At 43.5% G+C, this 24,493-nt stretch overlaps 1 protein-coding gene across 1 annotated transcript in view; it reads right to left on the bottom strand.

Moving 5' to 3' along the window:
• Positions 1-4,267: 4,267 nt before the first annotated feature.
• LOC148538694 (uncharacterized) overlaps positions 4,268-24,493 on the bottom strand; it is a 120,687-nt gene continuing 100,461 nt past the window's right edge. Inside the window, 2 exon segments of the mRNA XM_088452348.1 lie at positions 4,268-4,465; positions 4,676-4,981. Coding sequence (XP_088308474.1) covers positions 4,268-4,465; positions 4,676-4,981 — 504 coding nt within the window.

Below are 24,493 nucleotides of genomic sequence, written 5' to 3'. Positions count from 1 at the left end.
AAAATTTGTACAGTTTGCCTAATGACTTTGTACAGTATGTAAGTAAAAGTAGTTTATATTATATTCTGTAAAGAACAAGCAACCAATGTAGTCACTGACATAGCGGAACAGCAGTAGTAGAATGGTTGGCTAGGTAATTTAGTATAGCCGCTGCACTCAAAATATACTGTAACAGTGAAAGTCTGTTTATAGGACCACCAGAAAGAAATAGTAAAAAAGAATAGTAAAGGTTTTGCAATGTCTTGTGTAAGACGTTTAGATTTGGTTATTTTGTAAATGTATACAAAACAGTGCTTGGATACAAATTGAATGTGTGAAAACAAAAGGACTATTCTGAGACAATGATGACATGTAGGCATGCAGCTTGAGGGATAGAGCTTGATGTTGTTTTTGTCATAATAAATAAATTGCTCTTCTGAACTGCTGGCCAGATCAATAGCTCAGATAGCTCAGAAGGCGTGGATTGAAAAATAGTGTAACCCTGGCTCACCTGCATTGTAGCTGGTTATTAGAAATTGCAAGGTGGTTATCTATCTTCTAACATAGTATTAGTGCCTCCACCTAATCCTTCAACATACAGTATACTGTATATATATACAGCCATCCACCAGGGGTTTATTTGAATTAACCCTTTAAAGCCTTGGCATTAGCATCAGTAACTGCCTTTCCTCTTATCTCAGTATTTTAACACAACCATACCTTGTGGACCCATAGATGGATATCTATTTATTAACCAAGTGATCCTCAAATAGAATCAGTGCATATAGTCTACTTATGATCTTATTATGCCTCTCAGATTTACTTTTAGTTTAATAAAACTGCCACATATTAAACAAATAATTTGCCTATTAGGAAAATTATATCTATATACTTATATTGTATCTGATTTCCCTTTAAAGAAATTACTGTACATAACTCCTAGGACTGGCGAGAACTATTTCTGAGGTGTGGAGCATAATGTTCCAGTGGTGTTCACCAGGGACCCTCGCAAGAAGGTATGGACTTGGCTGCGCTCGACACACAGGTCGCGGCCCTCAGAATAGTTCCCCTATACTGGTGCTGGTGAACTCTGGATAGAATGGAGGACTTCAGCATAGTCGACAGACCGGGTCAGAACCAAACGGACAAGATGGTACCAGGGAGCAGACGTATGCAGGTCACGGAAGATAGCTAAGGTCAGAACCAGATATCAAACGCAGTAGAAGGGATCAGATGAAATCAGAGTCATGAACAAAGTCAAGGTCAGAAACAAGTAAATAAGTATAAACAGGAATTCCGGAGTAAGGTGATGGAGCCTATACCCTGGCAAAGGAGTGCTCCCAGGGACTTTCTTTTATAGGCTGGGCTTGAATGAGGCACCTCCTTGTGACATCACTGAAGAAGTGTATTGACCCTTTAAATTAGTTACAGGCCAGCGCGCGTGCCCATAGGGGGCCGCAGCTGCCCACGCCATACCGCTGGAGGGAAGGAGCAATGTCAAGTAGTGGGTGCCGAGGACTCCCCATCTGCTCTTGGTGTCCGGCACGTTGTGACATTACACCCCCCCTCTAGAGGTGGGCTCGAACACCCCACAAATAGCTTGACAGGAAACTTCTGATGGAATTTCCAAAGAAGTTGGGGTGCATGAATATCTGCGAATTGACCCAGCAGCATTCTTCAGGACCATATCCTTTCTAGTCCACCAGGAATTCTACTGTGTCTCGAGATACTCTGGAGTCCAGAATCTGTTTTACCTTGTACTCCTCCTGATGATCTACTGGAATAGCTGGAGGAGGATCACAGGGCTTCGAAAATCTATTCAGGACCAGTGGTTTCAAAAGGGAGATGTGAAAGACGTTTGGACCCTTAAGCATCCCAGGAAGCTTTAGACAATATTCCACCAGATGTATCACTTGGTGAATCTAGAATGGCCCAATGAATCTAGGGGCAAACTTCATTGTAGGCATCCTTAAACATATATTTTTAGTTCACACCCAAACTCTGTCACCAGCACATAGTAAATGAACCTTCCTCCTTTTTCTGTCAGCAACCAACTTATACCATGAAGATGCTCTGCAAAGGTTGTTCTTTACCTCTCTCCAGATATTGATGAACTGCTTAACTGTATCACGGACGTGATACCGACCCAAGGACTGGCAATTCTGGTAGCACAGGGTGTAACCCATACTGTATAAAGAATGGTGAATGTCTCATGACAAATTGTTGTCAGCAAATTTAGCCCAAGGAAGTAAGGACACCCAATAGTCCAGATTGGCCAACACATACATTCAAATTAAGTTTTCCAAATCTTTATTCACCCGCTCTGTCTGACCATTACCTGAGGATGATAAGCTGATGAAAAACTTAGTTTAACTCCAAAAAATTTACATAGTGCCCTCCAAAATTTGGAGATCAATGGCACCCCATGATCCAACACAATGTCCTTGGGAAACCCATGCAACCAGAAAATCTCCCTTATTAAAGCCTCTGCTAACTTTGGAGCCAAAGGTAGCCCTTTTAATGGAACAAAGTGTGCAGCTTTGGAAAACCTATCCACTACTACCCAGATGGTATTAAACCCTTGACAAGGAGGTAGATCTGTCACAGTCCATAGAAATGTGGGTTCAAGGACAATCAGGCACTGGTAGTGGAAGCAGAGGTCCTGACGGAGAGTGTGGTGAGACCTTTTTGTTGAGCACAAGTGTGACAAGCTGCCACGAAGTCCTTAACTTCCTGACGAACTGTCGGCCACCAATAATTTCTCAAGATTAGCCTCAAAGTCTTCCTTATGCCTGTATGACCAGTAAAGCATGATGAATGAGCCCAGTGAAGTAACTTAGACCAAAACTCAGGTGATATGAATGTCTTTCCTGTAATATCAACCCTGTTGGTAACAGCCACAAAGCAAGCAGGGTTCAGAATTGGCTTGTCTTCCCTTACTTTCCACTTCAGTGGAACTGAATGTTTGGGAGAGAGCATCGGCCTTGATGTTCTTATTACCTGGATGGTAGGTAATCACCAAATTAAACCGATCAAAAAAATAATGACCATCTGGATTGACAGTAATTTAAGCAGTGGGCTGTTTTAAGATACATCAGATTCTTATGATCGGTATAGACTGTCAATGGAAATTTAGCTCCCTCTAACAAGTAACACCATTCCTAAAGAGACAACTTAATGGCTAGAAGTATTTTAACCCCCAGCAGCATAATTATATTATGCTGCAGAGAACTTTCGGGAGAAGAACCCACAGGAATACCACTTGCCCTTCTTTCATCCTTCTGTGACACCACAGCCCCAACACCAGCCAAGGAAGCATCCACCTCCAGGGTAAAAGGTTGGTCACAATTTGGTTGCCTCAGTTTGGATGCTGAAAGGAAACAACTCTTTAAATGGAAGAAAGCTTCTTCTGCCTCAGGAGGCCACATACGAATGTCTTGACCCTTTCTGGTAAGAGCAGTAATGGGAGCTCAAATGGACGGGTAGTTCCTGATGAATTGGTGGTAAAAGTTGCAAAAACCCAGGAAGCATTGTATTGTTTTCAACCCAACTTGATGAGGCCAGCTGACAACTGCAGTAAGCTTTTCTGGGTCCTTTGAAGGCAAGAACCTGAAATGATGTTACCCAGAAATGTTAGTTCCTTTTGCTCAAATTAGCATTTCTTAAGCTTTCAAAAAAGCTGGTTGGCCTGGAGTGGTGACAGTACTTCACATGCTTGTTTGTGTTGACTCATTACATCTTCAGAGGATTTTATGATGTCATCCAGGTATACAACTATGTACTTATACAATCCAGAAGGCATGACTAAGTATTCATAGTGGCCTTCACGAGTGGTAAAGGCCATCTTCCACACGTCCTCGGATTGGATTCTGATCAGATTGTAGGACCCACAATGATCTAGTTTAGAAAACATCCTCACCCCTTTTATCTGGTCGAAGAGCTCAGAGATCAATGGTAGAAGAAACAGGTCCTTGATGGTAATGGTGTTCAGGCCCCGGTAATCAATGCATGGTCTCAAACCCCCGTCCTTCTTTCTGACAAAATATAGGCCAGCTCCAGATGGTGATTTGGACTCCCTGATGAACCCACGTTCCAGATTCTCTTTAATGTATTGTGACACTGCTTGGGTCTCATGAAGTGAAAGAGGGAAGACTCTTCCATGAGGAGGCATTTTCCCAGGTAACAAGTCTATAGCGCAGTCCCACTCCCTGTGACCGGGAAGACCACGATCAGTTAGGACTTCTCATTTGTCAGGCATTTTGAACAACCAGAGAGAAGATGACCTGGTTCACCACAGTAGAAACAAAGTTTGTTTCTTGAACTTCCTTTCCCTCTCTGCGGCAGGAAGGTGAAACTTCCCAATCTGCATGAACTCTTCTGGGAGCTCGACTGGTGCCGTGAACCATGGAGTGAGCTTGAAGTTGAAGCGACGAGACTGTTTCTTTTCATGTGCTCTCTCTCTGTGGTAAAGATCTACCCAGATACACTAGGAGATCAAGTCATCCAAGGAGGTTGGTAATTCCCTGAATGCGAGTACATTTTTAATTTGATCCGTCAGCCCCTGCTTAAATGTGGCAACCAAAGCTTAATTATTCCACCCAAACTCTGAAGCAAGGGTTTGAAACTGCACAGCATGCTGTCCTGCTGTTTGGCTGCTTTGTTTCAACTGCAGGATAGCCAACCCTGCAGAGGATACTTGTCCGGTCTCATCGAAGGCCCTCCGGAAAGCTGTCAGGAACTTAGTGCTGTTGTTGACCAGTTGATCATTCCTTTCACATAATGGAGAAGCCCAAGCCATAGCCTGACTGGACAATACTGAGATCCTTTCAGAATTAAAATTTGCCGAATTGACCTCAAACTGGATTGAGCACTGGTTCAGGAATCCTCGACAGCCTTTAGGATACCCATCATATTTTGAGGGATTCTGAATTCGTAATGACCCCGAAGCACCTGCAGTCTGAACAGTCACCATAGGAGGTGGAGCTGGTTGTACCGGAGGTACCTGAGTAACACGAGTCGTTGGATCAGCATTTGCAAACACTGCATTATCTGTGCCTGGTCTTGTTCTTGTTATTCAACTCTGGTGAGGAGGTTTTCAAGCAAGTCTCATGATGAAAGATTACCAGCCGCATCCATGTTTTTATTTGCCAGAGTATTCTGTTATAACTCTCGGGAAGATAATGGATGTAACCCATATTTGGGGTTTGACGTGACCTATTTCTGAGGCATGGAGTCTAATGTGCCGGCGATGTTCACCAGGGACCCTCGCAAGAAGGTATGGACTTGGCTGCGTCCGACACACAGGTCATGGCCCTCAGAATAGGTTCCCTTATACAGGTAGTGGTGAACTCTGGAAAGAGTGGAGAACCCTTCAGTGTAGTCGACAGGCCAGGTCAGAACCAAATGGACAAGATGGTACCAGGGAGCATAAGCATGCAGGTCACAGAGGATAGCCAAGGTCAGAACCAGATATCAAATGCAGTACGAGGGGTAGACAAAATCGGAGTCACAAACAAATTCAAGGTCAGGAACGAGTAAATAAGTATACACAGGAATGCTGGAGTAAGGTAATGGAGCCTATAGTCTGGCACAGAAGTGCTCCCAGGCACTTCCTTTTATAGGCAGGGCTTGAATGAGGCGCCTCCTGTGATATCACTGAAAAAGTGTACTGACCCTTTAAATTAGCTACAGGTTGGTGCGCCCCCCCCGAAGTGGGCCACGGCTGCATGCACCATGCCACTGAAAGGAAAAGCAATGTCCGGCAACGGGCGCTTGGGACTCACCACCCGCTGCCCCACTGCAGACCAATGCCGCCGGACCTGGTAAGTGTGTCTGGCACATTGTGACAAACACAATGTCTCACTACTAAATATATAAATATAAATAGATATAAACTACCAACCAATCAGCTCCTAACTGTTACTTTAGAGGCTGTTTGAAAAGTGACAGTTAGGAGCTGATTGGTTGGTACTTTATCTCCATTTCTTTCTCTCTCTCTCCAGGGCTTAGTACATAGACTACATATGTTTAAAAATGACAGTTAAGAGCTGACTGGTTAGTACTTTATCTCTCTCCAAGCTTTGACAAATCCTCCACAATGTACCAACTAATCAGCTGTCAGTTTCCAAACACAGCAAGTAAAATGACAGTTAGGAGCTGATTGGTTGGTGCTAAATCTCTTTTCACTATTTATCTCTTAGATCTGAAACATCTCCCCTTAAGTATTCTGACCTAAGTTAATTACTTAGTGCTCCTATTACAGTGTTGGTCATTTAGCAGAAGCATACAAGTTTAGTATTTTATTAATTACTTTGTGTGTTTTGCTGCTAGATGAATACAATGATAAACCAGACCCAACGAACAGTATGCATTCTATTATCTGACTTTGGTGGCCCTTTTTTGGGTAAAATGGCATTGGTATATTACCGACCTTAATATATCCCAGTCAGATGTCTGTTCAGCACCTGAAGAGCTCTGTAGTTCAGTCTCACTCTCTGCCACATAGGGCTGAAGCCTCTTGGAATGGCTGTTCTTAGATGACCTCACTGCACAGCAGGGATGACTTCCCTCTGTATTTCCTCCTCTTAGTCCTTGGTCCGAACATTGGTTGAGATGCAATGGAGAATCAGGATCTCTTCAGCATCGGTCCAATTTTCTATATGGTATCCATGGGCTGAGCTGTAAATCATTAAAGTTTATATTCTAAACAAGTCTTGAGCTCCTCTCAATCTCTGTGGTAACCTCTGCTCATCATTGCCTAGCAGCTGGAAAGTTTAAAATTTTACTAAAGGCAGCAATAGTTACATTAGGATTACAACAAGTATAAGGGTCCTGATGACAGGTTTGGACTGGACCACAGGTGTACTGAAGAAATCCCCTGTGTGCCCAAATACCTGCGGGCCCTACCCCATCCTCTAGGGTAAGTAACTTGGTAGAGCATGATCATAGGTAAACTTGGGTGCTTGGTTTGTTTCTATGGAATCAGCATCAAGATTATCCTTCCAGCTTCAAAGTGAGTGGTCCTGATACAAGCCTGTCCCCTCCTTTATAAAGGAGCCATGTTCTTTGAATGTCCTCTCTAATTGTTGGTCAAGTCCCCCATGGCTGGACACACCCCCTCTGGTGGATGGCCACACACTTTAAGCTTGGACCCTTACCACTGCATTGCCTGGTGGACCCTTTATACCCCAGTCCAACACTGCTTGATGACCTAGGACAATGGTTCTCCAGATTGGTACTCAGGAACCCAAACAGTTCATGTTTTCCAGGACACCTAGCAGATGCACAGGTGTACTACCAACTTTCACATTGTAAACATCCACAGGTGACCTGGAAAACATGAACTGTTTGGGGTCCCGAGGACTGAATTTGAGAACCACTGACCCAGGAATTGCAAAATTTGCAGAATTAAAAGTGACAACTGTCCTTCAGGATTATCAGTGTTCAAAACATTGACCACCTTAGTAGGTGTAATTGTTGTGTTGGCAACAAAGCCTCAAGAGAGAAGTATGTGAAGTGAGTTTAGAAAAATCCCTGTATATACTCATAGGGTAATATAGAGATGGAATTATAATCTAAGAAATAATTTAGTCAGAATTATTATTTTCTCAGAGGAGTAGTAATTAGCACATGCTTAAATAATGATGAAAAGAAGTGAGTAGGGACTGTGCGATTGCAGATGCTCATTAAGACCAGGAGGATTACATAAGTCAGTAAACATATTAGAGACTGTGAGGTATATTTACTAAGCCTTGGATGGAGATAAAGTGAACAGAGATAAAGTACCAACCAATCAGCTCCTAACTGCCATGTCACAGGTTATGTTTGAAAAATGAAAGTTAGGAGCTGGTTGATTAGTACTTTATCTCTGATCACTTTATCTCCATTGCATATGCTAGTCAAAACAGCTTGTAGCTGATACTGGACTGCTTGTTATTAATTTACAAATATTATAATTTTGTTAAATAAATTGCATGAACTCACTGCAAATTATGTAACAGGGAGAAGGTGCTTAGATGGTTAACTTCTCTACCCCTACTAAATTTGGCTTCACAAATGGTACAGATGCCTTAACAACTATTGTCAGGATTTGGGTTAAAAAAAATTCCTCACCCAAGATGTGGTTTTTCTGATGTTATGCCCAGGCATGTCAATGGCTTTCTTTTTATCATGGGCAAGAACTGCTGCCACTGGTGGCTGATTTACACAAACAACATCCTCATCATCAACATCTTCATTAGTGTCAGATAGGATACAAATACCTCCTCATCCTTCTTTTGAACTTCCTCCACACTATCATCCTCAATTTCTATTATTTCACTATCTAATTCTACCACAGCCATCAGTGATTAGCTGTGAAACTGGGTGACAGCTGTCATACTTGCTTCCTCTATCAAGGGATTGTTTAACAGTCAATGGTTTTTTTTAAACTACTACTAGCAGTAGTCTTCTTGGTTCCTTTCTGGAATGAAGATCCTCCCCCAACAGCAGTAGGCCTAGCACTCAAGGATTCTTCTAAGTAATCCTGGATAAGGGAGGAGTCACCTAGCCTTATCCTAGATGCAGAACTACCTCCAATCAATAATGAGGATATTCATGATGAAGGATGACGGAGCTGTTGGCAGTGGAGATTGCAGGTGCTTGGATCTATCTGAGGGTAGGGAGATAACTGATGCTGGACTATCTATTGTTATTTTTTTGGCACCAGTTTCTGATTTTCCCAAAAACATTCCATGAACTCGCTGCAAAAGATGTAACATGGAGGAGTAACTTAGATGGATAAGGTCCCTACCTCTACTTACTCTGGATTTGCAAATGCTACACATGGCTTGACAATTGTTATCCAGATTTAGGTAGAAATAATTCCACACATAAGAGGTGGATTTTTTTGTTTTATGCCCCGGCATGACAATGGGATTTTTCTTATCACAGGAGCCTGATTTACACAAACAACATCCTCATCAACAACATCCTTATCATCAACATGCTCATCATCAACATCCTTATTAACTCTAGCATCAACAACACAAATATCTTCCTCATCCTGGTGTTCTCCATCCATACATTCCAGTTGCTGCTCCTGTGCTCATTGCTGTGCTGTGTCTATCCACTCCAGTGCTGCTGATGCACCTGTCCAATGTCAATCTGCTCAAGTGCTGCCGGTGCACCTGTCTGATGTCCATCTGTTCCAGTGTTGCTGATGCACCTGTCTGGTGTCCATATGCTCTAGTGCTGCCAATGCACCTGTCCGGTGTCTATAAGCTCCAGTGCTGCCAATGCAGTTGTCTGGTATCCATCCGCTCCAGTGTTGCATTTTTTTTTTAAAGTAAACAAAAAGTTAAATTAAAAAAGTTTTTAAAAAGTAAAACAAAGTAAAGAAAACTTTTAAATGTAGTCAAGCAAAGAAAAAAGTAAAAAAAATATTAAGTAAAAAAAAAGATAAAAAATAATTGTTTTTTTTGTACTGTTGCCCAGTGCATCCCTAACCCGGATACTGTGATGCTGTAGGCCATACCCTAGTGTATACAAAAAAGTACTGTGATGCTGCAGGCCATACCCCAGTGTATCCATATATACCCCAGTGTGTATCCTTAACACACAAGTATTGTGACATTGCAGGCCGTACACCAGTGTATCCATACAAGTACTGTGACACTGCAGGCCATGCCCCAGTATATCCATACAAGTACTGTGACACTGCAGGCCATACACCAGTGTGTATCCCCAACACACAAGTACTGTGACACTGCAGGTCATAACCCAGTGTGTATCCATAACACAAGTACTATGATACAGGGCCGTAACCAGGGTAGTGTGACCTGTGCCACTACACAGGACACCACAGGGCAGGGGGACACTGTTCGAGCCTTTCAATTTTCTGTTTTTAATAATTTCTCACTTATAGCTTCCTCTAATTTTATCCCCAGCATCTCCTGGCCTCCCCATCTTTTCCCTGGCCCTTCCCCATGAGGGCATGCCCCTTTTTCGGATGTATTTTGACCTCATTTGAAAAATAGGGGTGTGCCAATGATCTTTCTGGCACATGGCACCAAAAAGTCTAGTTACGGCTCTGCGGTGACACCTCAGGCCATACGCTTAGTGTGTATCCATAACAGATGTACTGTGATGCCTCAGACCATACCCTTGGTGTATATTAACAACACAAGTACTGCGACACCACAGGCCATACCCTTAGTGTGTATCCATAAGACAAGTACTGTGACGTAGCAGGAAGTACCCGTCAGTGTGTATCCATAACACAAGTAATGTGATGCCTCAGGCTGTACCCCAGTGTGTATCCATAACACAAGTACTGTGATGCCTCAGGCTGTACCCCAGTGTGTATCCTTAACAAAAGTACTGTGATGCTTCAGGCCGTACCCCAGTGGGTATCCATATCACAAGTATTGTGACCCAGCAGGCCATACCCTTAAGCTGGCCACACATCAGACCAACTTTCCTCCAACCAACCAACTGACCAACCGTCCAACTTGTCTGTCCAACTAAAACACTTCCCCACACATCTAATCAACTTTTCATCCAACCAGGCAACCTGCCAACTTTTTCAACAGACCAGCCAACTTCTGTCCAACTTGTGATGTCATAGAAGTAGGCGGATACTGCCTGCCTACTTCTGCATGTTTTGAATAAATATATTGAGCACACACACAAACACACATATGTCTGTGCGTGTTTAAATATATGTGTATATATATATATATATATATATATATATATCTATATATCTCTATCTATATCAAGTCGAGGCGCGGCACTCTGGGCATCAAAATAACGAGACAACTCACGGCTGATACTGTCATACTGACCTCGACTTGATTTATTACTTACCTCTGTGGGGGCACCGGCAGCAGCTAATTGAAGTGTGTTATTGGGAGTGCCAGACTCACCACATTTGTATATATATATATATATATATATATATATATATATAAATTATATATATATATATGTATAACACACACATACATAAAATATATTATATATATATATATATATATATATACATATATATGTGACATTGGACAGTGCCGAATGAGGGGAGGCGAGTTGGGATGGATCGGCGGGTACAGCGCCGTGATGGTCGGGGGAGGGTGGCCCATTTATCATTCAACCATTTTCGGGGATAGCCGCAAATATTAAGTATTCTTCGATATCTGTTGCTGTCCCTCCATTTCCGTCGGCAGCGCAACCCCCATTAGTTTCTATAGGGGATACAATGATGACAGATTTATTAAGTTCCAGAATGCTAAACATTCCGAAACCTTGATGCGCGCAGCATGAGCCTTCTGAAGATGGCGTAAGCCACTGTAGCCTATGGGCTACACATCACAAATATGTCTGGAAGAGGGTTCCATAGGAAACATCCCTTGGCAATGGCCGCATCGCATGTGTGGTCTGCAGACCACACATGTGCAGGATCCAAGCACAGGAGTGAAGTGACCGCTGTCTCTGCAGGTGGTACTTCATACATCCAGGCAGTATGATCACATCCTGCAATGCGATCATGGCGATCATTACTAAATGGGCTACACACACACATATATACATATATATATATATATATATATACACATATATATATATACATACATACACACACACATATATATATATATATATATATATATATATATATATATAAAATATACAGTATATGGATATAATTATGAGAACGGCAGTCTCAATTTGAACTGCGAATCCTTGCAAGAGATTTAACATAGGCGTCAATATTCCGGCACCTATGTTAATCCCGACGCCGGACCGTTCGCCCTCCTGCTGGTTAAGTACAATACTTAGCCCGGGGATGGGGGTTAGGTTTAGGAACCACCGGGGGGACTACACACTAGGCGATGTGGTGACAATCCGATATCATGTCCGATTTCCCTTGAACTTTCCCCGGCACTCCAGGACACGATGTGCAGCAAAGCTGCATGATGTGTCACAAGATCTATCGTGTACGATCTAAAGATTTGTCGATCTTTAGATCGAGTTGGATAGCAAACATGCTTGCATTGATCAGGGATATCCGTGATGCATGTATCTGTCTGTAAAAAAATAAAACACAGATGCACGGACGGGAACAGTGCGACCCGTCTGTGCTGCTGTTTAAAAAAAATGAAGTGTGTAAAAAAAAAGTGGTGTGACTCCCTCCCCCAAAAAGAGCAACCAGCCCCCGGGCTTTAGCGACCCAGTGCTGGTTGCGCAAAATACGGTGGACAAACGATGTAGGGGTCCCCCGTATTCTATGCAACCAGCACTGGGCTCTGATCTGGTCCTGGTTCTGGAAATACAGGGGGAAAAATGAGTAGGGTCCCCTTGTATTATCCAGAACCAGCACCTGGCTTTTTCTAGCGGGGGGGCAGTGGCAAACGCAGGATTTCTAGAGGGGGGTTTCCAAATGCTTGATTTTAGAGTGAGTGTGGCCAGTCCATGAAGAGGGTAGTATTAGCACTTATCCAGCTTTAATATGCATCATACAAAGTGTATTGTGTGTCATAATTCCAGCATATACAGGACTAGCGATCACAGTAAGTTATTAAATGCGGCAGTAGGGCCATCCTGCCTAAGCTGAATGTTTTTATTTTAGATGTGGGCACCATTCCAGAGTATTAGAGCAAGTGCTGGAGTCTGGGAGCAACCTAGCACTGCCCTGGACATATGTGTACATATTGGGCTCTATAGCAGCACATCCCTAACAGTGAATGTTTTCCATATCTCCTAGTTGATGCACAGGTTATTTATTACTAGCTGATACATGTTAAAAGATCCACAGGTAGTGATAATTATTTCATTTATGATATTGAGAATAACATGCAGCACTTGTAAAATTCTATTATATTACTATTTCTATTGTAGTCATGGTGTGGGCTGGGGAGGGGGGTTTCCAGGCAGATGGAAACCCCCCCTGCATTTGCCTATGGGGGGGCTAATGCCACAGCCAGGGGAGCCGTTACACCGAGCCACCCAGCCGAAGCATTAACCCTGACCACTAGTCAGCCCAGGCCAGGGATCCCTGGGGAGCTGGGGACTTCCCCAATAAAGGGGTCCCCCTCTCCAGGGCACCCCAGGCACAGGCTGATAGCCCGGGGCAATCCCCAGCACCCCTGGGCGGTGGGTGCCGGGTTGATTGTGCATAGTGTGTGTAAAAAATAGATTAACTAATATTGTCTTTTGCTGTGGAAATGCAGGTCCCAGCAAACCTCCTCGGCATTCTGGTACTTGGAGAACCACAAGTACCAGCATTCGGATCATTACGGGCCCCGCTCTTACCTGTAGTTCCACTGCAAAAGCAATATTAAAATAAACACAGGACACACACACCGTACAAACTAAAAGTTTATTAAACATACATGCACTCACATCTACACACACATGTACTCATACTCACCTATGTATCCCTATAGCATCGGGCCACTTGTCCAGTAGAGTATCCATAGGGGACCTGTTAAAAAAAACACTCACCATCTCCTATGCGAAGTTTGTCCTCTTCGTTCCAAAGTAGGCATTCCAGAAATCATGGAGCCACGAACTAAAGTACCGTTCTTTAGGAACGGTACTTCCCGAATGAGAGCTTAGTGGCGGGATTTCACGCTGAGCGTTCATTGGCTGAGACGCGAGCCCTCCCACTCTTAGCCAATGAATGGCTCTCACCATTGAAGTCAATGGTGAGAACCGCAAAGGTAACTCAAGGTTAGGGTAGGCACCCCTCCCGGGCAAGATTAGGGCTAGGCACCCCCCTGAGAGGGTTAGGGTGCAGGATGGGGGGTTAAGTTTATGCACCCATGGGGGGGAGGTTAGGGTTAGGCACTAGGGGGAGGTTAGGGTTAGGCACCCGTAAGGGAGAGTTAGGGGGAGGGTTAGTATACTTACCTACCCCAGTCGGGATCTCCTCCATTGGGCATCTGCTGCCGGGATTTCAGCTGCCGGCATTTCAATCCCATTCTGATCCATATATATATATATATATATATATATATATATATAGATCTCTATATATACGGATATATATAATATACACACACAATATGGTAGCAACGGGCAGCAGTTCCAACAACCTGAAGAGGGAGGCCATCCACAGCACCCCAGTGGCTGTACTACAGGGATCGGAAGTCGGTCGGGCAGCACCTCGGCAAGTGTCACAGTAGTGGCAGGAGGAAGGTCCGACGCGCACTGGCTTCATCCATGCATCGGAGGATAGGGGCGGTTAGGTACCAAGAGCAGCGGTGCAGCCTCTAGGGGAGGTCAGGGGTCAGTGCCACTTGTACTGGGGAGGGGAGGTCAGTGCCACTTGTATTTGGGGAGGGTCGGTGGTCAGTATCACTTGTACTGAGGGGGTCGGGGGAGTGTGATCGCGGGGAGTTGATAACGGGCTGGCAGGGGAGACTGAAGGTGCTGCGGAGAGGTGTGCTACCCACCTCGATCCACCGCTGCTGCTAATGTTCCAGCCGGCTCCTGCACCTCCTGACAAGTCTGGTGCTGAAAACACTGGACCACTGCTGAGGACTGAGGACCCGCTGCTGCCAGAACTAGACACACAGGACCCAGTGCTGATGACAATGGACCCTACGGAACTGAAGACAAGGGAGACAGGACCCTCTTCTGCTAAAATGTGAGTGTGATAAAAGTGGGCGGACACTACCGGCCAGTGTCTGCCTACTTATCGCTCAGTCGGGGGGAACTATCCCCCTACACTAGAACGTTAGCTGGTGAAAATCAAACATGTTTGATTTTCACCAACTAGTTGGAACGACTGTTTCTGGCCTGTTTTCAGCGTGTGGGAGCAAACGGCTGACTGTCGTTTGCTCCCACACACAGGACGATTATCATTCCAACTAGCCAGCTAGTTGGCTGGTTGGAACGATATCGTTCTGATGTGTGGGGGCCTGGAGGGCCCTGTTAACCCCTTAACTGGCTAATATTTGCTCCCAAATTTGTAATTTTTGTTTATTATATGTAAATAATTGCCATTTGGGTCTAATTCGGTAAAAAATTACAAACCCATACATTTATACAGTTATAAAAATTATGGTAATAAATATATACATGTATACATTTTATATATACATATATATATATATATATATATACATATATATATTACTAATATACATACATCATAAAAAAATGTGCAACTGTATAAAACAAGGGTTGGAAGGGAGAGGTGTGGTGACAATATATGGCCATACAGGGTGTCAAGGCACTATATGAGTTTGATTCAGAGATGGATGGCAATGCAAACGCAACTGGATACTCGCACGGATCACAGCTGCTTAAATTTCAAATGCCTTCCAAAGCATACCCAGCATAGGTACGTCCAATGCTGCCTTCTCATATCCATACGACAGTGTAAACATCGATGCACATCGGGCAGTCATGCAGCGTGTAGGTCAAGTCTGACCAGCCACAAACACTGCAGCTCTTCTGACACACTGAGGGAGATGTATGAAGCCCAGAAGCGGTATCAGCGCACGTTATGTGTGCTGATACCGCTTCTCACCGATGTAGGATAGGGGGTTTGGGTGGTAAATGACAGGGGCGATATGTGCCTCTGTCATTATCGGCGCTGCGATCTACAAGATAGCAGCGCCGATAGCCTGGGCCATGTACGAATGGTCAGATCACCTGACCGTTCGGCCCGCTGTAGCTGTCTGTCCCTGCTGCGGCGGCTGCCGGCTCCAGGCTGCATGTGGGGATCCTGCGATAATTGCGAGATCCCACGCATGCTCAGTGGAGCCGGTCGGGATTGAGATACAGCGCATCAGCACTAGGCTGACGCGCTGTGGTCTCTAGCGGGTAGCGCCGGAGGGGGGAGTTAACGCTCCCCCTCTCCGGCCGATGAGATGTTCTTACATTGGTAGTGCTTCCTGCTTCGCCTTGGTAAAGAGGTGAAGCGGGAAGCGTTATTGCGGCACGGTAAGTACCGCTATCATACATCTACCCCAATGAGAGGTCTCATTCTGCACAGGAGATCACAATAGTTAATCTATGCATGCACACGAAACAGCGTTTTTCTTACCACCCCCCCTTTCCATCCCAAAATGCTGACTACGTCACTCAATTTGTGCATGGTCCCTGTGCGTGCGTGATATCGTTGCAATAGCTGTGTGTGTGCAGTGCTGCATGCGCAATAGCAAACAATCGCTGAATCTGCGTAAAAATTGCCATTGCACCTGTCTCTGAATCAGGCACACAGGGTAACAGGAGAGAGTGTCATGTGTGCCCAGGTGATGTTAGGTGGTGACAGGTACTATATGGGCACACAGGGTGACAGGGGAGTTGGGTACTATATAGGCGCACAGGGTGACAGCGGAGAGAAGACGGGTACTATATGGGCACACAGGGTGACAGGGGAGTCGGGTACTATATGGGCACACAGGGTGACAGGGGAGTCAGGTACTATATGGGTGCACAGGGTGACAGGGAAGAGGAGTCATGTACTATATGGACACAGGGTGACAGGAGAGGAGTCGGGTACTATATGGGCGCACAGGGTGACGTGAGAGAAGACGGGTACTATATGGGCAAACAGGGTGACAGCGGAGAGAAGACGGGTACTATATGGGCACACAGGGAGACAGGGGAGAGGAGTCATGTACTATATGGACACAGGGTGACGGGAGAGGAGTCGGGTACTATGTGGGCACACAGGGTGACGTGAGAGGAGTCGGGTACTATATGGGCACACAGCATCATAGGGGTCAGATACTATATGGGTGCAAACCATGTCAGGAAGTGGGTGTCAGGGCCAGGCATTACACGGGCGCACAGGTTGACAGGCAGTACAGTGGGGACACATTGGGTAATCAGCTCATTCCCCATCTCTGACCCCAGCTTTCCCCTCACTCATTCCCTGGAAAATGGTTTAATCTATAAAAAAAAATATGAATACTATAAATATAAAATATATAAATAGTTTATCCCTGGGTTTGAACCCTGGACCCTTGCATCAACTTACCTGCACTGTAACCACTAGCCCAACACGTCAGCTGCTATTTCTATACACAAAGATGAAATAGGCTCATCCGTCCAGGTGCCATCAGGAGGGGAGGTGGGTGAGGATAGGGCACATAGCCAGGCCAGGAGTTGCTGCTTGTGGGAAGGGGGTGGGAGTTGTCTCGATCACCACCTATACTGGGTTGGAGCCCTGCTTGTACTGGGGGGAGGGGAAGGGGGTTGGGGGAGTCGAGGGTCAACGGGGGAGGGGCCGCAGGGCGAAGTGTGGTCGTGAGGGGGGGCAGGTGTGATTAAGGAGGGGGGGTGAAGTGTGATCGCGGGGGTTGGGAAGAGTGTGAACACGGGGGGGTAGAGTGTGATCGCGGGGGGGGAGGGTGGGAAGAGTGTGATCGCGACGGGAAGAGTGTGATCGCGGGGGGGTGGGAAGAGTGTGATCGCGGGGGAGGGGGGGGGTGTGGCAAGAATGTGACCGCGGGGAGGAGGGAGTGTGATCACGGTCACCCGGGGGAGACTGCGGAACCCAGCAGCACTGACCAGAGGGAGGAGGAGGCTTCCTTCATGTCCCTTGCGGCCGAAGGACTCTATGCGCCGAGACCTGGTAGTGTGCGCCGGGGAGACAGCCAGGGCGAAAAGCGGGTAGGTAGTTGTGCACTTCCGTGATGCACATGATGTTGGGTGTAAATGCTCTTGGGGGTGATCACAGGGGTGGGTGTAGGGACAGTGGAGGTGCATCTTCAGGTGGTGATCGCATGGGGAGGAGGTGTGAGCAGTGAAGGAGACTTGTGCTGCTGCCGGGAAAGGGGGGGGGTTGGTCCTATTGACTGAAGTAGACACCCCTGCAGACTGGTGCAGCTGCTGCAGCAATACTGCCACTGATCCTCTCCTACACTCACGCTCAGCCGCTGCTGCTGACAGGTGAAGACGTAGGCGGGCACTACAGGCCAGTGTCCGCCTACTTATCGCTCAGTCGGGGGGAACTATGCCCCTACACTAGAACGATAGTTGGTGAAAATCAAACATGTTTGATTTTCACCAACTAGTTGGAACGACCGTTTCTGGCCATTTTTCAGCGTGTGGGAGCAAACGGCTGACTATCGTTTGCTCCCACACACTAGACGATTATCATTCCAACCAGCCAGCTAGTTGGCTGGTTGGAACGATATCGTTCTGATGTGTGGGGGCCTTCAGTGTGTTTTAGTAGTTTATTAAACTGCCATACTGTCTGCCACTGCAGTGCCACTCTGTTTCCTAGATGTGCCATGTTAGAAGATGAATTGCCACATGTTTGTGACGCTCACTGCTGTCGCTTAGCTTAGTCAGCCAGCTAGCTCGGTGCAACCTTTTGGCCTAAACTGGATTAAATCAATATTGAAAGCTGTGAGGTGGTCAAAACTGACTGGAAATGAATGTTATTGAGGTTAATATTACTGTGGGAACAAAAACAGGTCCAAGTTATGTGATTTCAGCTGTTTTTATGATTTTTTTAGATAAAATACAGATCCAAAACCAGAACATGCAAGAGAGGTTTTGGCTTAACCAAATCCAGATCCAAAACACGAAGGAGATACAGATCAAAAAGCAAAACCAAAACATAGGTGTTGGCGCACATCTCTAGTAAATATACCCCTCAAAGTTATACTGCTTAATGTATAGCAGACTATGAATTAAGTTAAGAGACCCTGAAGTATACAAGAACTTGAGTGTTCAGTTGACCACAAATACTGTAGTTTATGCTAGATGAACTGGTGGTTCTCCTTAATGTACAATGGAAAAATTCATAATACAAAAATTCAGTAAAATGCAACATAAAGAGAAGTCCCAAATCCTTGTGCAGCTTCAAGTATTTTATTCTTACAGAATAGAAATATAGTGTATAATAAGGTACTGAACATATTCCAAAACCATCTTGGGGATGGGAAAGAGTTACAGTAGATGTCTTTTGTAGCGTGAAGACTGTTGGATTTTCACATTGAAAATGATGCAACCCAAGGGAGACAATGCAACATTTTCACTTAAATGCTTCTAAACATCAACTTGTAAATTTATTATTAAATTGTAACAAGCATAAAATAGCATTAACCTGAGAAAAACTTTGTGTCTGACTTTGAAAATAAAATAATACATTATCTGGCTCTAATATTTTTTTCATCTCCTTATTTTTAAGTTAGAATTATATTTTTACTTGGTATTTACTTTTTGCAACTAAATATATTTTTGACCTCCATGGTGATATATTTGTGTTAGACACTTTTTACACAGTTCAAATGTATTTTTATTAATTAATGTGTAACCCCAGGCTTGATGGTGCCCATGGGGGGTAATGAATTAATATTAGATGGCTTCAATGTATCCAAATCTATCTTGAAGTACTGTAAGCTGGAACAGCACGTGTGCTTGCGTATCAGTGGGTTACCCACAGACACCCCATCAGTGGGTTACCCACAGACCCACATGACACAAAGTAGTAACACAAGTAGTATAGGGGGAAATATATTTATTATTTATTAAGGATAGAGAGTTGGGGAAAGAGATAAGCAGGAATATTGTAAAACATAATATGAGAGCTACAGTAAGTAATAACCTTATTCAGAATCATTAGCAATATGATAAGAGACTATATATATAGATTTCAATCACTGATATGAAACAATATCTAATTATAATAACATAACCTTGGACCTGAACCTAGTTGACTGTATGCCCTAAAATAAAGTAAATAGCAATTATCTCAAATCATAACATGCTAGCAAGTTTACAACCCCAAATAATGTAAGTTACAATTACCTCATAGTCATAAGGTACAATTGCAACAGTAGCAGTGCACATAAGATTAGAAACAACGGGTTTTCTTCAGTTGGACCCATTGTAAGCAACTTACAGCTCTTTTAGATCTTTATTACACTTGGTTGTAGAAACATTGGTGTGGTCAACTTTACTGGCTCAAACAGATTCCAGTAAACGTATCATGCTCAGTTCAATAGTAGGTATTGTGCTGCATGTCAGAGTAAGATCCTGTGACTGTATATTGGAACACTTTTCGGCACCCTCATTATTGGTTTTACCATAAACAATCTCTGAAGCAGCAGCTGCTCTTATATGCCATCTTAAGATTCACCCTGGTTGATGCTGTGGGTCTACTTTGTTTGATGGTTGCTCTGTAATCAGCTCCCAGGTACTTTGTATCTGTACGGTTCCAGTCCGCCCTAATCCAGTTCCAGTCTGGTATCTGCAAGTCTCCATATACATCACTGTTCCAACTGGTCTTACAAAAGACTTGCGCCTATATACAACATCGGTCCTAATCTGATATCTACAACATCAGTCCCAATCTGATATACACAACATCAATCCCAATCCAATATCTTCAACATCTGTCCCAATGCGATATCTACAACATCGGCCCCAATCTGATATCTACAAATCAGTCCCAATCTGATATCTTAAATATTGGTCCCAGTCCGATGTCTACAACATTGGTTCCAATCTGATATCTAAAACATCGGTTCCAATCCAATATCTACTGTTCCATTTCAATAAAAGTTGTTCTACAGTATATCTGTTCCCACATTCAGGCTAACCATCACCAGCAAAACCTCTACCTCCTCTCTACTCTCAACACATGAGGAAGAGCTGGATCAAAACTCCTAGTTTCGTACACGCCTTTTCAATCTCTGCTTCAGCTTCCAACGCCTGCTCAAGCCAATCCCAACCCTCAGCTGTCACAATTATTGCATGGCACTTCAAAGTGCAAAGCGGATCTACTCTGACTCCCCGTACCCCCCGGAAGTGATCACTTCTGCAAACAGCACTCTGGAGCACATGCTGTGGAGATCACAGTGTGAGGAGGGGAACTTAGTTCCCTTTCAAGCACTATTTGGCTAATATCTGCAATTGCATGCCCATAGGTATATGCCCATAGGGCCGGGGGAGGGGAGAATCTAGTATAAGTGTGGTTGGGGAAGGGATATAATAAAGTATTATGAAACTGTAGAGGGAGTAAAATAATAAATAAATAAACTGGTCAATAGGTAGGAGGAGGAGGGGCTGCAAAAAAACAGATAATTTTTTCAGGGGTGTGGGTTATAAAACAGGGATTTTTTTTATTATTAAGTGATATAGGGGGGTAATGTTACTAGGATTTATGACCACTGTGTCTATGGCCAATGGGGGTGGAAAGTTATTTTATAATGAGGGCCTATTGGAATGGGGTGGTGTGAGACACCTCCTAGGTATATCTTTTTTTTCAATAAATATTTGAATACTGTATACTTAAAAATATTTTTTTAACTATATGAAATAAAAATAAAAAAAGACAATTTCGGACCAGTTTGCTGGGAAAACATCATGAGTTAAATTACTTAAATAGCATAATTGGACCAATGAGCCTACAGCACTTTTCTTCTCTAAAAGCTCAATAATGGGTTAAATGATGTGGGACAGGTATGTGAAGGTGTTAAACTGCTGGAAAGACTTTATTTATTGAAAAGCACTTGCTTGCTATTATTTTTCTCCAATAATATAAAGTGCAAAAATCAGCCATTTGATACATTTGAAGAACCTCCATTGCTTTCCTTATGGCCACTAACAGCCTTCTATATGGTCCTGCTGTTTCAATTGCCAATTTTTGGGGGTCAAGCACTTCTCCCAGGTCGCTTTTTGTAGATGAGCTGTACAACCTTGCCATGAGGCATTTTTAATTGAATCTAGCATTTCTCAGAAACTCGCATTCATGCAATGTATGAGAGTTTCATTAACAAACTCGCTTTTGCAAACTCGCTTCTAATACCCCTTTTACACTAACGTCCCAGGTTTGACCCGGTATTTGGAACCTGGGAATTTGGAACACAGGTGCAATGGAATGTCATGATGTCATCTCCAAGTTCCGTGAAACCAGGAAGTCCACATGCTGTGATCGGGACTTGGGTCGGAAGACCCGGGTTACCTGTTTATACTGCTGTGTTGCATGGATCCTTCCCTGTTAAATCCCGCAATCTACCCAGGTTGGATTGCCGGTCATTTAACTGAGAAATCCAACCCTTGCCCCTTTTACACCTAGCAGCAACGTGGGTTACCCTTGCAATAATTAATCTGAAATGGATATTATTGAATTGACTCCTAGGAGACCCATATTTACTAGCCAACATTGAGACAGAACTTTGTCAAAGACTTCTCTATAGTGAAAGGGTTAAGCAAGATGTTTCAACATAAATAAAGTGTTTTCAATATACTGTATGTACAGATGTCAACCTTATTATAAAATCATTGTTCCAAGGCATAATTCAGTAACTGAAAAAGTTGAAATCATTTAAGTTACATTTGTAGCATAATAGATCTTTGTTATTAAATTGATAAAAAAAATTATTAAGTAAATAAATATTTGTATTTTTTTTTCTCGCTATTGAGAGTAAACCAGGTTTCTCTTATAGTTCCACTACAAACTGATTTTTCTACTTTGCATTCTCTCTGCAAGTCCATTATTGGATACATCCACCTGCAGAGTCACTGCCTTTGTTGTATCAATTAATTTAAGAACTGGGGTTTCAATTACAAACTCCTTCAGTCACTCAAGCACTTGCTGATTGACACCTTCCCAATTTCACTGTTCTTTTGTTTCACTAGCTTCTAATAAAGCAATCACTATGAAAGATTGCATAAACTTAGCAAGTTAAATTATCATTCCCAAAAAGCATTCACATTGTTTATATCCTGGCACCAAATTTTTTTGACAGCTTGAAGTTTGCTTATTTTTTTCTTCTAGCCATCTGAAATGAGTGCGTGTCCAGTTTGTTAAATTCCTGCAAGCTGTAGACTGTAACTTTTATTGTTCTAGTTGTGCATTATTGATGCTTGATACCACACTAGAGTACAATATTTACACTAGTGTGTAGTACTTTTACACTTTGAGCAAATTTGAATTGCCAGACTTGTGTCAGTACAATAAGCAAAATAAACAAAAACAAACAAAAAAAAAAACAAACTTTCTGCTGCGCACAATGACTTGCCGAAAACTGGAAAACCTATTGTGCATCACTAATTAGTAATTACACACCCTATGACCAATTGAAAACAGAATGATATGAGTCCGTTTAATATGGATATCAATGGTTTCACCCTGGAAGTCCAAAGTTCCTACCCAGGCCACTAGGATTTTACTTATTGGTGGGGAGCAAAAAAGAACTTCGTATTTCTACTAAAGGTGAATATCGGTAATATGTACTAACCTTGCCGCTGGTATTTACTAAACCCAAGAATATGTGATGTGAGTAAGCAAATACCACTTAATCCTTTTTATTGATTGCTACAACAAATCCTTTTCTTCTTTGAGAGAATTATGAAACATCAGATATACATTGGAGATATATTATTATGAACAAATTGAGGACTTTATTGATTTAATAATATATATATTCTGATATTTTTTTATGTATTGTTTGATATAATTTTGGAAGCGCCTTAATCTGGTCACCTTATTCTGTTTTCAGCACAATACCTAGTGGCTACAGCACTGAATTTAAAGGTTGTAATAGTAATGGTAATATTAAGAAACCTTTTCTTAATGTTTTGGTTTTTTTTGCCTGAAAACTGTTTTATTTGCATGTTTTTCAGTGGAGTATCTAAGCTTTTCTTATACCCCTTTTATACCAGAGACACAACCCGGGTTATTGCAGGGTTAACCTGGGCTGCTTCTGGGTGGAAAAAGGAACAGTGTTGGATTCCAGGAGCGAGTGATCCGGCAATCCAACACAGGTAACATTCATGGTTTAACACGGTAATGACCCGTGAAACCCTGCAGTGTAAATGGCGCGATCCCGGTCACTATGACCCAGATTGTGCTGCATGCCTGCCGATTGGTTGGCTTCAGTGGCGCTTGGAGAAGACGTCTTCTCCAAGCGTCCATTTCAACGCCGGGAGAGCCGTGTCACTGCAGACCCGGCTCGTGTGTGAACGGCACGGACTCAGGAATATCCTGGGTCACACTGGGTAAGTCCCGGGACTGATCCAGATTGGAACCCTGTTCCAACCTCCAGGTCAGACCAGGAATTTAGCTATAAATGCGGTATTAAACATTTGGATTTTATCAGTGAGTCTGTCTGTTTAGCATATCATTTTTCACATGGACACACATACACATCAGGGCAATGTTTCCTAAACAAGTCCCTCAAGGAGCCTCAGCCTGCAACTGATACAATTGCATTGGTGGCTGACTCTGGACGGAGATTCTGAGCACCTGGGCAATTGTGCAGGCAAACTAACGCTGGGGCGTTCCCCCACTTAGCTGAGCATGTTTTTGTAAACTAGTACTGTTACAGTTATAGACTTGCACTGTACAATTATATTCACAAGCAAGTTAAATGTGTTATCCAGTATAGATTAACATTACAATGAGGTACCTCTCCCTACTCTAAGGAGCATTTGCAAATGTCCACAAGGTTTTGCCTGCAAAAATTTACGTGGTCCTCGCGACCAATTTTGGATTACCACAGGTAATGCGATATCCAATTTAAAAAAATGGTTGCAGTGTCTTTTGCGGACAAAATCC

Source organism: Taudactylus pleione, unplaced genomic scaffold (assembly GCF_031769625.1).
Source record: "Taudactylus pleione unplaced genomic scaffold, aTauple2 ptg000037l, whole genome shotgun sequence".
NCBI lineage: Eukaryota > Metazoa > Chordata > Amphibia > Anura > Myobatrachidae > Taudactylus > Taudactylus pleione.
The sequence above is the reverse complement of the archived record's forward strand: the minus strand, read 5'-3'. Positions and strand labels throughout refer to the sequence as shown.